At 42.0% G+C, this 16,404-nt stretch overlaps 3 protein-coding genes and 2 pseudogenes across 5 annotated transcripts; 2 read left to right on the forward strand and 3 right to left on the reverse strand.

Moving 5' to 3' along the window:
• Window positions 47-3,707, reverse strand: LOC18770085 (annotated as a pseudogene). Its single transcript, XR_002272449.1, has 2 exons — window positions 657-3,707; window positions 47-542 (listed from the first exon to the last, which is right to left on the reverse strand). The product of XR_002272449.1 is annotated as a receptor-like protein kinase 5 (transcript).
• Window positions 4,470-8,195, reverse strand: LOC18770528 (receptor-like protein kinase 5). Its single transcript, XM_007204745.2, has 2 exons — window positions 5,182-8,195; window positions 4,470-5,057 (listed from the first exon to the last, which is right to left on the reverse strand). Exons 1-2 carry the CDS (start codon window positions 7,817-7,819, stop codon window positions 4,639-4,641), a joined length of 3,057 nt encoding a protein of 1,018 aa, XP_007204807.1. The 5' UTR covers window positions 7,820-8,195; the 3' UTR covers window positions 4,470-4,638.
• Window positions 9,064-10,615, forward strand: LOC109950225 (annotated as a pseudogene).
• Window positions 10,848-12,167, reverse strand: LOC18771807 (probable 3-hydroxyisobutyrate dehydrogenase-like 1, mitochondrial). Its single transcript, XM_007202263.2, has one exon. The coding sequence runs from the start codon at window positions 12,135-12,137 to the stop codon at window positions 11,103-11,105; it is 1,035 nt and encodes a 344-aa protein (XP_007202325.1). The 5' UTR covers window positions 12,138-12,167; the 3' UTR covers window positions 10,848-11,102.
• Window positions 13,459-16,055, forward strand: LOC18769399 (cytochrome P450 77A3). Of its 2 annotated transcripts, XM_007204388.2 has the most exons (3): window positions 13,459-13,697; window positions 14,125-15,715; window positions 15,832-16,055. In XM_007204388.2, exon 2 carries the CDS (start codon window positions 14,152-14,154, stop codon window positions 15,700-15,702), a length of 1,551 nt encoding a protein of 516 aa, XP_007204450.1. In that variant the 5' UTR covers window positions 13,459-13,697; window positions 14,125-14,151; the 3' UTR covers window positions 15,703-15,715; window positions 15,832-16,055. The 2 variants fall into 2 exon arrangements, with proteins under 2 accessions (XP_007204450.1, XP_020423354.1); XM_020567765.1 differs by having other exon boundaries at window positions 14,125-16,055.

Consider the following 16,404-nt stretch of genomic DNA (forward strand, 5'->3'; position numbering starts at 1 on the left):
ATGGGTACATGACTAAATATCCCTTAAAATAACAACTCAATGTACGTAATAAATATCTTTCATACATACATTATACATAATTGGAACCGTTTGGTTGTTAAGCTCATTTATCCTGGATTGGATTGCGTAATAAAATAGGGGATGTAAACTGTGAGTAGTTTACTTTTGTTGCTTGCACTCTCAGGGAATTAAGTTGCTTGCATCTCTAAATCTTCTCAATGGTGGGGTGACTTTTGTTGAGCATCGGAGCAAGATATGCAGAACCTCCTTCATGGAAGGCCTAGCAGAAGGAAGTGTCTCGGTGCAATAGATGCCAAGTTTGAAAACGGAGCACATTTCATCCAAGTAACAAGGTTCTTTGATGTCCTGGTCCAGAGCATCGACAAGTGGGTAGTTTTCTTGAAAGTGGTGCCGCGCCCATTCAGCAAGAGAAGTGTGTTCGTCGCCATCATTAGCTTCCCTTCCAGTGGTCAACTCCAGAAGGATGACCCCATAACTATATACATCAATCTTCTCGTTCACTCGTGTTGTGTGAGCATATTCTGCCATCAGGTTAGAAAACCCGGTTGACTGAGATTGCTAATGGAAACAGAGGAAAAATAACACACGTTTCTTTAGGAACTAGACTCCAACATTTGTGGGGGTGTAATGTTTACCTGGGGCAATGTAGCCGAAGGAGCCAGCAACAGCTGACAGTGTAACAAGTTCTCCGTGCTTGACCAAGATCTTGGCTAGACCAAAATCAGCTATTTTTGCATTAAAATCAGAGTCCAACAAAATGTTACTCGATTTCATGTCTCGATGCACAACGGGTGGCACACAGTCGTGATGCATGTAGCAGAGGCCCCGAGCAGCTCCCACTGCAATCTGCAACCTCTTAGGCCAGTCCAGCACAACATGGTGGACTGAACTCGTGAGATTGGATGGCCTGTTTCTCTTGTGAAGCCATTGATCCAGGCTTCGATTCTCTGAGTACTCATAGACAAGAAGTTTTGAATTGTCCTTGGATATACAGCACATCAGCTTCACTATGTTGGCATGTCGTATGGAACTCAATATCTTGACTTCTGCAAGAAATTCTTTTTCAAGCTTCTCTTCTAACTTCTTATCTTTCCAAATCTTTTTCACGGCAACAACATCGCCTGTACGATTGACAGGAACACAATAAACTTTTCCTGAGTCGCCGCTTCCAATCATATTACTTTCTGTCAATCCTGAGAATTTTTGACACTCTGAAATTCAACCTCTGAAATGCGGTGAGCTTCCAATCAGAATCCGATCTGTTTCTCTTCCAATAAGCTTTGACCATGAAGAATGATAAGGACAAAGCCCACAAGGACAAAAGTATGCCGAAAGTTAAGATCAATGCACGATATGTAGACGAAATTTTGCTGGACTTTAGAGGTTGAGAATTACATATGCTGAGTTTTGCTGAGGGGTTAGTCGCACAGAGACCTTGATTGTCCAAGAAGCTTACGTCATAAGCAGGATTTTCAAATTCAATTGGGATCTTCCCAGATAGGTGATTGGAAGAGAGATTGAAGTTGCTGAGCGTCAGATGCCCAAGTTGAGCTGGAATTTGGCCAGAAAGTTGGTTTTCTGAAAGGTCCAGTGCAGTAAGGACTGGTAGAAACCCAAGTCCCGCTGGAATTGGTCCAGAGAGTTTATTTCGACTGAAATTAAGAGTGTCGAGTGATTTCCATGATATAATCTCTGATGGAAGGAAGCCAGTAAGCTGATTCTGATCAAGAGAAAGAGTGATTAAGCTAGGAAGAGCAGTAAGTTCCTGAGGGATAGTACCGTTAAAAAGGTTATTACCGGCGTCAAAAACCTCCAAGTTCCAGGATGACACCCCGGTTGGAATGTTACCTGAAAATCTGTTCTCTCTTATTTCCAGCCATGTAAGATTCCGAGACATTTTCTCAGGAAGCTCACCGGTAAGAGAGTTGTTGCTCATCAGCACCAGACTCAATTTTGGTGCTGTCCACATGCCACTAGGAATGTTCCCAGACAATCCATTATCATGAACCCTCACTTCTGTTAAACTAGTGCAATTTCCAAGAGAGCTTGGCAACTCCCCAGTGAGATTGTTCTCATAAGCTACAAGTGTTGACAGCTTATCCCAATAGCACAAATGGTCTGGCAGTTTTCCAGTGAGCCTATTCCCCGAAACCTCGAACCCTTCAAGCTCTGAATACCTTCCAAAGTCTGGAGGCAATATTCCAGACAAATTATTGCTGAACACACTGAACTGTTTGAGATTTGGTAGACGGCTAATGCTTGCTGGAACCTCACCAGAAAGAACATTATAAGACAAAGCTAACCATGTTAAGTTGGTAAGCTTTCCATAATCATCTGGTATTGGGCCTGTTAAATGGTTTTCAGAAAGATCAATAACTTGCAAGTTCGATGCTTCAACCACTTGAAGTATGTCCCCAGACAGGCTGTTCCCTAACAAATCCAATTCTTCCAGTGCTGCCATTTTACCCAGTGTTCCAGGGAGCTCTCCCATCAGATTCGATTCACTTATATACAGAGTCTTCAACTTTTTCAACTGGGTGAAATTGGAAGGCAGGTTCCATGGCACAAGTTCTGTATTGTAAGAGAGACTTAGGTGTTTAAGATTGGACAAGTTACCTATTTCTGGTGGCACGGAACCATTAAAGTTGTTAATAGACAGCTGCAGATTCCTGAGCTCTTGTAACCTCCCAATAGCCGCCGGTATGTCACCAGAAAAGTCGTTAACGCTAAGGTCTATGTATTGAAGCCCAGGCAAGCTGTCGATATCTTTCGGAATCTTGCCACCAAAGGAGTTTTGAGAGAGGTTCAAGTACTGTAGCTTTGAACAGTTATAGAAAGCTTTTGGGAACTCTCCAGCAAAGTTGTTGTGGCTGAGATCAATGAGTGTGAGGTTCTTGAGATCACAAATGAAAGGTGGAACTGGTAGGGCGATGTTCGCGTTGACCAGAGACAATCCGGTGACAGAGTTGTTTGTGCAGGTGATCTCAGGCTGCCAGGAACAGTGGGAAGTGTTTGATGTTGGTGGAATCCAATGGCTGAGGAATGGTGGAGATTGCAAGTATGACTTTAGTTTTAGCAGGACTGCTTGTTCTTGGTCTTGCACTGACTGAGAGTTGGCATGGCTGCTGAGGAGGAGGAGGAGGAAGAGAAGGAAGCAGAGATGGGTGTGGAGAGAAGATGTTGGGGTTGGTTTAGTCATTTGGTGAGGGAGGTTCAGAAGTTGGTCTGTTCCCGCGGTTTGAACAGTCTTGGTTTGAGGACAAGTTAACTAGAATAAGTTCATTTCCCTTCATTTCTTTTAATATATTTAATTTTCTCACAATTAGTTCACTCTTTTTCGTTTGTTATTTTCCATTCCAACACCTTTTTCTATTTCTTTTCCACCTTCCATCTTTCCTCGTGTTGTTCCCTTCTTGTTTTCCTGTTTTCCCCTTTTCTCAGACCACAACAACAAAAACAAAAAACAAAAAAACAAACTTTTAGTCTCCATCGTTGGACTGAAGGCATGGTCATTGATAATGGACCACACTGCACCAGAAACGTCTGCAGAAGATGAGGTAAGGTAATAAAACAAGCCAGGCCAAAGCCAAATGTGACGTGCGGGAAGGGCAAGAAGGCAAAACTTCAATTGAAGCTTCACTGAAGGAGGCCAATGGAAAAATGTGAAGGGTGAACAAAGAACGCCTTTGTTTAATGGAGACTTTGACCCAACAAAAGTTTAGAGTTTTGGTCCCAGATGTTGACTCGAAAATTATGAATGGTACTAAGAGTAAAGGCAGGTACGTCTGGTTTTTCACTGATATAGACAGGAAAGAAAATAAAATGAAAATAAAATTCAACCAGAAGGAAGAATTGCAGATTGTGACAAAATGCCTTAGAATAAAATTAAACTCACCAGTCACCACTTGCTTTGAGGACGTGATGTGAATCACCTAAAAGAAGCGCACAAAACCAAAAACTAATTGTTAGAAAGAGGCCTTGAGCTTCCTTTTGTATAATAGTATAGTTCTAGGTATGCCGGAGTAGTGCATCATTCTCTCCTTATGCTCAAGTTTAAATCCTCATTTTTGTGTATTAGAATAATTTAAAAATAATTTAGACTATCATTTATATAAAAATTAGTATAGCTCTGAAGTATTCAAAGGGAAAAAGCATACAAGGCATACCCTTCATCTAAAAAAAAGGAAACAATATTATTTCCTTGTTTTGTTTTTGGTCTAAGAGGGAGAAACACTTGTGTGAAACGGGGATCACATTGTCTTACTATCCTCGGTCAATCATGGACATATCATGCGGGATAACTTTTTCACGTGGCAGTCTGTGATCGACATGGAATAGCAAAACAGTGTTATCCCTGCAAGTTTTTCTGCTAAGAGGGGCCAGTCCTAGCAGAACAAGATGGCCATTACCTCAAGTAGTTACAAATAAAGGATTATGAACAGCGATGGTTGAAAGCTTGGGTAACAAGTAACAGTTGGAGAGAATATGTTTCCTTCATTATTTCCTTGATCTAATTTCCATCATCAATTAAAGCATTGTTTTTCTAACCTATGGGTATAATTGAAAAACTAAACAAATTTTACTTCTAATTCCTCTTGTTGAACTCAACCAAGCTTATCAAACATTTGTTGCCGAACTACCAACACCGTCTTCCAGTATCTGCTCGCGCTTCGAATTCTTGAGCAGAGGAGCACCAACATAATCAGTATTTTCTCTGTGAACTCCTGGATGGCCGCATCGGAGCAAGATTTGCAGAACCTCCTTCATGGAAGGCCTAGTAGAAGGAAGTTTCTCGGTGCAATAGATGCCAAGTCTGAAAACGGAGCACATTTCATCCAAGTAGCAAGGTTCTTTGATGTCCTTGTCCAAAGCATCGGCAAGAGGGTTGTCTTCTTGAACATGGCGCCATGCCCATTCGGCAAGAGCAGTGTGTTCGTCGCTATCATTAGCTTCCCTTCCGGTGGTCAACTCCAGAAGGACGACCCCAAAACTATATACATCAATCTTCTCATTCACACGTATCGTATGAGCACATTCTGCATTCAAGTGAAAATAAAATAAAATAAAATAAAACCTGTGAGATTGCTAATAGAAACAGAGGAAAAATAACACATATTTCTTTAGGAACTAACTTTAACATTTGTAGGGTGCAAGGTTTACCTGGAGCAATGTAGCCAAAGGAGCCAGCAACAGCCGACATTGTAGCAAGTTCTCCTTGCTTGACCAACATCTTGGCTAGACCAAAATCTGCTATTTTTGCATTAAAATCAGAGTCTAACAAGATGTTACTCGATTTCACATCTCGATGCACAACGGGCGGCACACAGTCATGATGCATATAGTGGAGGCCCTGAGCAGCCCCCACTGCAATATGCAACCTCTTAGGCCAGTCCAGCACAACATGGTGGACTGACCTAGAGAGATTGGATGGCCTGTTTCTCTTGTGCAGCCATCGATCCAGACTTCGATTCTCCGAGTACTCATAGACAAGTAGTTTTGAATTGTCCTTGGATATACAGCACATCAGCTTCACTATGTTGGCATGTCGAATGGAACTCAATATCTTGACTTCTGCAAGAAATTCTTTTTCAAGCTTCTCTTCTAACTTCTTATCTTTCCAAATCTTTTTCACGGCAACAACATCGCCTGTACGATTGACAGGAACACAATAAACTTTTCCTGAGCCGCCACTTCCAATCATATTACTTTCTGTCAATCCTGAGAGAATTTTTGACACTCTGAAATTCAACCTCTGAAAAGCGGTGAGCTTCCAATCAAAATCCGATCTGTTTCTCTTCCAATAAGCTCTGACCATGAAGAATGATAAGGACAAAGCCAACAAGGACAAAAGTATGCCGAAAGTTAAGATCAATGCAAGATATGTAGACCAAATTTTGCTGGACTTTCGAGGTTGAGAATTACATATGCTGAGTTTTGCTGAGGGGCTAGTTGCACAGAGATCTTGATTGTCCAAGAAGCTTCCGTCATAAGCAGGATTTTCAAATTCAATTGGGATCTTCCCAGATAGGTGATTGGAAGAGAGATTGAAGTTGCTGAGCTTCAGATGCCCAAGTTGAGCTGGAATTTGGCCAGAAAGTTGGTTTTCTGAAAGGTCCAGTGCAGTAAGGACTGGTAGAAGACCAAGTCTCGCTGGAATTGGTCCAGAGAGTTGATTTCGACTGAAATTAAGAATGTTGAGTGATTCCCATGACATAATCTCTGATGGAAGGAAGCCAGTAAGCTGATTCTGATCAAGAGAAAGAGTGATTAAGCTACGAAGAGCAGTGAGTTCCTGAGGGATAGTACCGTTAAAAAGGTTATTACCAGCGTCAAAAACCTTCAAGTTCCAGGATGACACCCCGGTTGGAATGTTACCTGAAAATCTGTTATCTCTGATTTCCAGCCGTGTAAGATTCTGAGATATTTTCTCAGGAAGCTCGCCAGTAAGAGAGTTGTTGCTCATCAGCACCTGACTCAAGTTTGGTGCTGTCCACAAGCCACTAGGTATGTTCCCAGACAATCCATTATCAGAAACCTTCACTTCTGTTAAACTAGTGCAATTTCCAAGAGAGCTTGGTAACTCCCCAGTGAGATTGTTCTCATAAGCTACAAGTGTTGACAGCTTACCCCGATAGCACAAATGGTCTGGCAGTTTGCCAGTGAGCCTATTCCCCGAAACCTCGAACCCTTCAAGCTCTGAATACCTTCCCAAGTCTGGAGGCAATGTTCCAGACAAATTATTGATGAACACTCTGAACTGTTTGAGATTTGGTAGACGGCCAATGCTTGCTGGAACCGCACCAGAAAAACCATTTAAAAACAAAGCTAACTCTGTTAACTTGGTAAGGTTTCCATAATCTTCTGGTATTGGCCCAGTTAAATCGTTGCCAGAAATATCAATAATACTCAAGTTCAATGCTTCAACCACTTGAGGTACATGCCCAGACAGGCTGTTGTTGAAGAGGTAGATTATGCTCAAATTCTTCAAGAGAAACAAACCATTTGGGATTGTCCCATTTAAACTGTTGGTTGCCAAATCCAATTCTTCCAGTGCTGCCATTTCTCCAAGTGTTCCGGGGAGCTCTCCAATCAAATTCGATCCATGTATATGCAAAGTCTTCAAGTTTTTCAACTTGGTGAAATTGGACGGCAAATTCCATGGCACAAGTTTTGTATTGAAAGAGAGACTTAGGTGTTTAAGATTGGACAAGTTACCTATTTCTGGTGGCACGGAACCATTAAAGTGGTTCATATACAGCTGCAGGTTCCTGAGCTCTTGTAACCTCCCAATAGCCGCCGGTATGTCACCCGAAAAGTAGTTAGCGTTAAGGTCAAGGTATTGTAGCCGAGGCAAGCTGTCGATATCGTCAGGAATCTTGCCATCAAAGGAGTTTTGAGAGAGATTTAAGTACTGTAGCTTTGAACAGTTGTTGAAAGCTTTTGGGAACTCTCCAGCAAAGTAGTTGTAGCTGAGATCAATGAGTGTGAGGTTCTTGAGATCACAAATGAAAGGTGGAACTGGTAGGGTGATGTTCATGTTGACCAGAGACAATCCGGTGACAGAGTTGTTTGTGCAGGTGATCTCAGGCCGCCAGGAACAGTGGGAAGTGTTTGATGTTGATGGAATCCAATGGCTGAGGAACGGTGGAGATTGCAAGTATGACTTTAGTTTTAGCAGAACAGCTTGTTCTTGGTCTTGCAATGACTGAGAGTTGGCATGGCTGATGAGGAGGAGGGGGAGGAAGAGCAGGACGCAGAGATGGGTGTGGAGAGAAGATGTTGGGGTTGGTTTAGTCATTTGGTGATGGAGGTTCAGAAGTTGGTTTGTTCCCGCGGCATGAACTCTGGTTTTGAGGACAAGACAATTAAGTTTTCCAGTTCCAGAAGATGCACAAAATTTCAATTTATGTGGGCTTTGACCTTGGAGAAAAGTTGGGTGATGATATCAATGGGTTTTGGTAGAAATAGATTTGTAGTCTGTCAAATATATGGACTGCATTATTTCTAGAAGCTGATAGTGAAAAGCAGCATGCATGCACCAAGATGCTGTTAAAAAGAAATGCAAGTCTTTGTTGACCAATCTTGGCCTCTCTTCTACGCTACCACTCAAACTTTGTGCGTCACTTGGGAACTTTTGAGTCAAAAACAAAAACCAAGCGTCTAGGACCTTGCTGATAACACGTTCGCACGTCAAAAGAATTAAGAAAAATTATTTTCATATTGTATGAAGTTTGTTGGTAATTCTTCGATGGACCCCCGTCATCTCTATTAATCATAATCTTTTGTCTTGAACATATTAGATGTAGTTTAGTCCTTTTGTATAGTTTAGTCCATGCCTATTCAGTTCTTTAGGAACTAACTTCAACATTTGTGGGCTACAATGTAAATGTAGCCAAAGGAGCCAGCAACAGCTGACATTGTAGCAAGTTCTCCTCGCTTGACCAACATCTTGGCTAGACCAAAATCTGCTATTTTTGCATTAAAATCAGAGTCCAACGAAATGTTAATCGATTTCACGTCTCGATGCACAACTGGTGGCACACAGTAGTGATGCATATGGCAGAGGCCCTGAGCTGCACCCACGGCAATGTGCAACCTCTTAGGCCAGTCCAGCACACGAGGTTGGACTGACCTTGAGAGATTGGATGGCCTGTTTCTCTTGTGCAGCCATCCATCCAGGCTTCGATTGTCTGAGTACTCATAGACAAGAAGTTTTGAATTGTCCTAGGATATACAGCACATCAGCTTCACTATGTTGGCATGTCGAATGGAACTCAATATCTTCACTTCTGCAAGAAATTATTTTTCAAGCTTCTCTTCTAAGTTCTTATCTTTCCAAATCTTTTTCACGGCAATAACATCGCCTGTACATTTGACAGGAACACGATAAACTTTTCTTGATCTGCCACTTCCAATCATATTACTTTCTGTCAATCCTGAGAGAATTTTTGACACTGAAATTCAGCCTCTGAAATGAGGTGAGCTCCCAATCAGAATCTGATCCGTTTCTCTTCCAATAACCTCTGACCAAAAGAATGATAATTGGGTGACCATGTTCATGTCAAAAACAAAAGCCTTGTGAAGGGAACATATGTCAAACTGCAACCTCACACCAAGGACTTTCTTGACATCTCAAACCCTAAAGCCGTTTTGGAGCTACTCTTGTTTAACCTCTGGTGACACTATCATGGTTCCTTATAACAATAAGAAGTACTACATCAACATAATTGAAACAAAGCCCTCCTCTGCAATCAGTATAGTTGATACCGACTGAAAGAAGCCAGCCCCATCCACTCGGCCAAAGAAGTGACCGCAAGAAGCTGAAGAAGATGAAGAGCCACCTCAAAAGATAGCAAAGTTCAGTCCCTTTACTGGTTCAGCAAGACAATTGGATGGAAAACCGGTCTTGACACAATCCATTGCACCTACAGTTTCCTCTCCTCCTGTACTCAAGAAGCACCAATCGGAGAGTGGAAATGGAACCAATAAGGGTTCTGAGTCATCAGCTTCTGCTTCATTTCAACATTCTGGAAAGCTTGTGTTTGGTTCAAATGTCAACCGGCCCATGAGTGAAACCCCAAAAGTTTCCCCAAACAACAGCAGTAGGCAGGAGCCCTCTGACAAGGAAGAAGAGCCAGAGTTGCAAGCATTCACAGGGAAGAAATATACCCTGAAATGGTGAAGTTAAGGCATATCGATCCTTCGTCTAAAACATACGAGAATGGCTATGGTTGAAAGCCTGGATAACAAGTAACACCTAGGGAGGGAGAATTTGTTTGACTCAGTATTTCCTTGTTCTGATTACCATCAATTATAGCAATTGCAACTGTCATCTTTACTGGTCTCTGATTCTTCCTTTTTTTTTCATACATAATTGGTATTTTTTGGCTTTTGAAATAACTGAATGTACGCATTAATTATCTTTCAGTGTAATTCTCAGTCTAGTCTGAAGAAAACTATACTCTTGTGCTAATAAAATTAAGCCCCTCACTCATTCGTTTTTTAGGGCAAAAGCACGACTGTACAACGTATTTCTATTTATGACTTGCTTTGAGGACATGTTAATCACCTAGAATCCCACTAGAAGAGAACTATTCTTTACCAATTTCAAATTCTACTTGAGCGTTGCAAAAAAGTACTGCAAAAACTAACCAACAAATAGTTTTCATTTTGAAGGGTAATCACTTGATTCCAATCCTTGCATTTCACCATTGATGAACTACTATTTTCAATTAGATTTTAGTCAGTTTAGCAAATAAACACAGCCATAATCCAAAATGAGTATTGAAAAGAAGAATGATGATAAACCCACCATGCCGAAAAAGAAAGAAAAAACAAATTTCTTCCACAAAAGAGAGCAATTCTAAAACAAACAAAAACAACCAAACCCGTAACCAAGAGAAGAAAACGAATCATGCAGAAAGTGACAAACTCAGCCAACACAGTTTAGTTTCTTAATTATCCATTTCTCAACATGTATGATCCATGTCATATCTAGGTCCTGTATAGTCTATGGTAATTCAGCTAACAGTCCTAGTTCAAGAGATTTGTGGTCACTCACCATTGGATGTAAATTCAACGGTTCACTCACTCTTGCACTCCTTTTAAAAAACTTTTTTGAACCATTGAATTTACATCCAATGGTGGGTGACCACAAATCTCTTGGACTCCTGTGGTCCAAGAGATCGGGACTGATACAGCTAAATGCTTAACATCTACATATTTGGCCCTTGCCTCTTTTTTCAATGATCAGACTAGCTAATAGGTGAAGCAACGGAGTCCATTAGTGACTAACAGAGAAAGGGAGGAGGGAAGGAGTCATTTAGAACATAATGAGAACATCTAAAAGTAAGTTTAGAAGATAAAAATGGGAATGCGACATTTTTCCTTCAGAAATCAATAGCTGGCTACTTTCACATTGCTGGAGTTGATACTTTATGAACCAAACATATTAACATCTATCAGTAAAACCCACAAATTTTGACACAATATAAGAATTGGTGAAGATTCAATCCCATACCAACTCACATTGATTGCCTTTGCCTCCATAAAATTGATACAACTATGCTCGCAGAGAGTCTTCATTTTGCAGGGGCAGATTCAAGTGAAACATTATTAAGGCGCTCCAGAGCCACAATAAGCGCTTGGGTACCCAAATTGCCTTCCCCATGAGCCTTCAACGACAAGTAAAGCTGCTGAGCCAGAGCCAATCCAGGCAAAGCCAAACCCATGTTCTGGCATTCCTTCAAGCAAATGCCCAAGTCCTTCACAAAGTGGTTCACATAGAATCCCGGCTCGAAATCCCTCTTCAAAATCCTACCTCCATACAAATCCAGCGACTTTGAACCAGCCGCACCCACTTTGATCGCATTTAAGAACAGACCCACATCGAGACCAGCCTTGTGAGCAAAGACCATGCCCTCCACCAGACCCACCATGGTTGAAGCTATGACTATCTGGTTCGCTAGCTTCGCGAACTGCCCTTTTCCACTGCCACCCATGTAATTAACTTTACCCATGAGAGCAAATAAAGGTGCCAGCTTGAGGACGACGTTTTCGTCCCCGCCGGCAAGGATCGCCAGAGTTCCGTTTTTGGCGCCGACGTCGCCGCCAGTGACGGGAGCGTCGACTGAGAAGCAGGATTTGGCGGCGGCGGCAGAGGAAATCTCGACGGCGAGGGAAGGTTCGGAGGTGGTCATGTCCACGAGGATGCCGCCGGGTCGGAGGCCCGAGAGGGCCCCGGTGGTGGGGTCCAGGAGGACGGAGCGGACGTCGGAGGGGTAGCCGACGATGGAGAAGACGACGTCGGATTGGGAGGCGACGGCGTTGGGGGAGTGGGCCAGGTGGGCCCCGAGGTCGACGAGGGGCTGGGCCTTGGAGAGGGTGCGGTTGAAGACAGTGAGGGAGTAGCCGGCTTTGAGGAGGTGGGTACACATGGACCGGCCCATAACGCCGGTGCCGATCCACCCGACCCGGGTGTTTGATGGGCTCACGGTGGAGTCGGATGACGTGGCGGTGGCCATCGAACGTCGGAGGCAGAGGCAGGAGAGACCGGTGAAGTGAGAGACTGGGCGAAGGAGTGGAAGCGAAATGTGTTTGACTATTTTGGTTGTCATCGCATTATCTCATTTTGTATAAGCGGACGGTGACTTTGCGGTTCTCATTATTTTTCATAGAAAATCAACGGTTGATGTTAGAGCAAGGTGGCGGGTTCTCCAATTGGCCAAGAGGCAAAACCCGCCAAAGTTTGGGTTTAGACACAAACCCAACAACCAAATGGGCTTGACCATGGATCTGAAGTTATGCAACCCATCTTCGATTTTTATATCAAATATGAAATGTTATTGAAATTTTTTCGAAACTGATAAACGACGCCTTGGTAGTGTGTGAGAAAAGCTCTCCTCCTTCTTAAATTTGGCGAAGAAAAAAAAAGGAGATAAACAAGACACCACCACCTATCCCAAAACTAGAGCATTAACATTGGAATTGATATGAAGAGTGAATCTTTTGAACTAACTGGTTTCACATTAATCTATATATATAAAGTAAAGAATAATGTTAATCTTACCACATTTGTATATCATATTTTTATACCATCTTATGTGACAGCTGAGGTGGACAGCCACATCAATTAAAATTATTTAATATTTTCTTTTCTTTTATGATTTATTCCAATATTTGTTTTTCTAATTGTTTTAATTAAAATACACTTCAATGATTTAATTGACGTGTCATATAATATGGACATGCCACATCATGTGGTATAGAAATGTGGGATAAAAATGTGGTAAGTGTAGCATTACTATAAAGCAAAAGGCAGAGAATGGTAAAACATTCAAAATACCAAAAAATGTTATTGGTTAATGCAAGCATTAAGACTTGAAATTATTAATTAGGATATTATGGTAAATTCACATTTTTTTCATATTAAAAAAAATAAAATTAAAAGAAAAATCAGATAATGGATCCTATTTTTATGGAACACAACTACTCATTATCTTTTTTAATTATAAAATAAATTTAAATTTTTTTAAAATAAGCCTCCCGCAGGCGCGCATGCGAAGAGGCTATGTAATGTAAACATGAAACTGACATTTATCTCCTGATATAGGAACTAGTTCACAAGCCAGAGTATAATAGAATAATAATGATCTCTTAATTTATGCAATTACCAAACAAATTAAAGTCTTAATGATATGTGTTTGTTGTTCCGGAATCTCATATAAATTTGATTATTTTGTTGTTAAAATTATCATAAATGAGAAGAAGAAAAAAATTAACATCACATAAAATACATGAACATAATATAAGTTAAAAGAAAAATGCATAAATCAAAATACATCATAGAACCCTAGCTCTAAATGAGATGCCCTAAGTAATGACACTTTCACCAGACCAGCCAAGGGAATTCATTGCTGTCAGAAAAGGGAGGACGCAATCGCAGAAGAACGCGTGAAGCTGTTTGAACAGTTGATATCAGCAGCAGGTGGTGTAAAATGAGTAGGTGAATCTCCATTTATGATCTCCAACAAACCATACAATTCCTAGATATTATGAGATGAACTGCTAACGAGTCTTCTATGGTCTCGATTCACAAAAAAGGAAAGAAAAAAACTGCTTTTAACAGGGGAGGGAGTGTGTGCTCTCCAAAATTGAGCTCCTGCGCTGCGCTAAAGGTATCTAGTCTGCAACTTCAAGCTCATCTCTCTCTCTCTCGTAGTTTTTTGCTTTGAGCGTCATAAGCTTTTCTTTGATTTCAGGACGCTTTGTTATACAGCTTTTGCTTTTTCTTGCTGTGTGTTACAAACTTGTTACATTCTTCTTCTCTTCATTTATTTTCCTCAGTTGCTCCATTTGGCTTTTCTTCGTTTTAGGAGGTTTATATTTCATTTATTTCTTTGAGTTTTTTGTTTTTATGTTTTTGGCTACTGAGAAGTTGCTCTCTAGATCTATATATATAGAGTTATTTTGGGTGAGAAGTGAAGGGTGTCACATGTTGCATGAGACTTAATGATATGTACGTCGTCTAAAGTCATTACATTATTTATTGGTTGAGCTGATTAAGTTGTTGCTTTTTATTTGTTACATATATTGCATGTATAGCTAAGCAGCTAAACTACGTTGTGATCTATGGAGATGATAATGGACCTCTTGTTCCTGTGTTTGGGGCTCGTGTTTCTCCGGCTCTGGTGGCGCTACTGGTCGGTGACCGGCGGAGGACGGAGGAATCTGCCCCCAGGGCCGCCAGGGTGGCCAGTGGTGGGAAACCTGATCCAAGTCATCCTCCAGCGTAGGCCCTTCATCTTTGTAGTCCGTGATTTACGTGCAAAATATGGTCCCATCTTCAGCATGCAAATGGGGCAACGCACTCTCATCATCGTTACCAGCTCCGATCTCATCCACGAAGGCCTCGTCCAGAGAGGTCCCGAGTTCGCAAGCCGCCCCGCTGACTCCCCCATCCGCCTCCTCTTCAGTGTCGGCAAGTGCGCCATCAACTCCGCAGAGTACGGCCCTGTCTGGCGCACCTTGCGCCGAAACTTCGTCACCGAGTTGATCAGCCCGGCCAGGATTAGGCAGTGCAGTTGGATCCGAAGCTGGGCTATCCAATCCCATATGGACAGGCTCAAATCCGAGGCGGCTGCGGACAACAACGGCGGCGTTGTCCACGTCATCAGCAACTGCAGGCTCACCATCTGCAGCATCCTCATATGCTTGTGCTTCGGGGCTAAAATCACCGAGGAGAAAATCAAAACGATTGAGACCGTTTTAAAGGACGTTATGATGATGACCACACCGAAGCTCCCGGACTTCCTGCCTGTCCTCACTCCGTTGTTCCGCAGGCAGGTGAGAGAAGCTAAGGAGCTGAGGAGGAGGCAAATGGAGTGTTTGGTTCCACTCATAAGAAACAGAAAAACATTTGTTCAAGCTAATCAAAGTAGTGATGGTAATATGGTGAGCCCCAAGGGCGCTGCGTATATTGACTCCTTGTTTGAGCTGGAGGTGCCTGGAAGAGCTCAGCGGTTGGGAGAGGAAGAGCTTGTCACCCTTTGCTCGGAGGTCATCAATGCCGGGACGGATACGAGCGCCACGACGCTGGAGTGGGCTCTGCTCCATTTGGTGATGAACCAAGAAATCCAACAAAAGCTTTACAATGAGATTGTTGACTGTGTAGGGAAGGAGGAGGTGACTGAAAGTGACGTTGAAAAAATGAGCTATCTTTCTGCGGTGGTTAAGGAAACTTTTCGGCGACACCCGCCGAGCCACTTCGTCCTGTCACACGCTGCGGTGAAGGAGACGGTGCTAGGAGGGTACACCGTCCCGGCGGATGCAAGTGTGGAGTTCTACACTGCATGGGTCACTGAGGATCCGAATCTGTGGGAGGATCCGGGGGAGTTCCGACCCGAGAGGTTCTTGGAGGGCGACGGGGTTGACGTGGACGTCACCGGGACCAAAGGAGTGAAGATGGTACCTTTTGGAGCGGGCAGGCGGATATGCCCGGCTTGGACTTTGGGCACTTTGCATGTAAACTTGCTGCTTGCTCGGATGGTGCAGGCTTTCAAATGGTTGCCGGTTCCGGATGCCCCACCCGACCCGACTGAGACATTTGCTTTCACTGTTGTTATGAAGAACCCTCTCAAGGCCATTATTTTGCCTAGGTCATCGTCATCCATCATCGTCTGATACTTGTTTTATGGTTGGTCTAATCAGTAATTATAGTTATTATTAGTATCCGTGTGGCTTACTACATTTTTATTGCTACATTAATTGTTTGTGTTTTTTTTTCTTCCTGTTTTTCGGCTTTAAATTCAGGACGAAGACCATTCAAGGCAACCAACAACCATTCTGCATCATCCACCAACTATAAGAAATAGGGATGATTTTCTTTATGACTTTTGTTGGGTTTTGAAGACGTTTTGTCTGTAAAATTTATTGCTGTAAGATTTTAGATATAATGCCTTTAATCCAACTCTCAATCAGTTTTTGAATTCATCGGTCAAGTCAAGTAAATTCAAAGAAAAATATTGTAGTGTACCAAGATAAACATTAATTACACTTTTTCTCTTGCATGTTTCTAATTTAGGAATATATTTGAAAAACTAAACTAAATTTGTTTTTATTCTAACAAATTAAACATGAGAAAGAAAAGGAAGTAAAATGATCTCATCATAAATATATATCGTCATCTTCTCCATTTACGTAAGCTGAACTCGAAACCTTCTGTAACTAAGTGGAAACATTAATACCACAAGAGCAAATGCTAATTGCTAAATAAATAAATAAATATTATTAAGTAGCGCAAACCGTGTGTTATAAAAAAAATGCTAACTAATCAAAACTAACTGCTAATTAGATTAATTAAGGTTGGAACGTTTTTGTTATTGA

This window comes from Prunus persica, chromosome G7, assembly GCF_000346465.2.
Source record: "Prunus persica cultivar Lovell chromosome G7, Prunus_persica_NCBIv2, whole genome shotgun sequence".
NCBI classification, from domain to species: Eukaryota; Viridiplantae; Streptophyta; class Magnoliopsida; order Rosales; family Rosaceae; genus Prunus; species Prunus persica.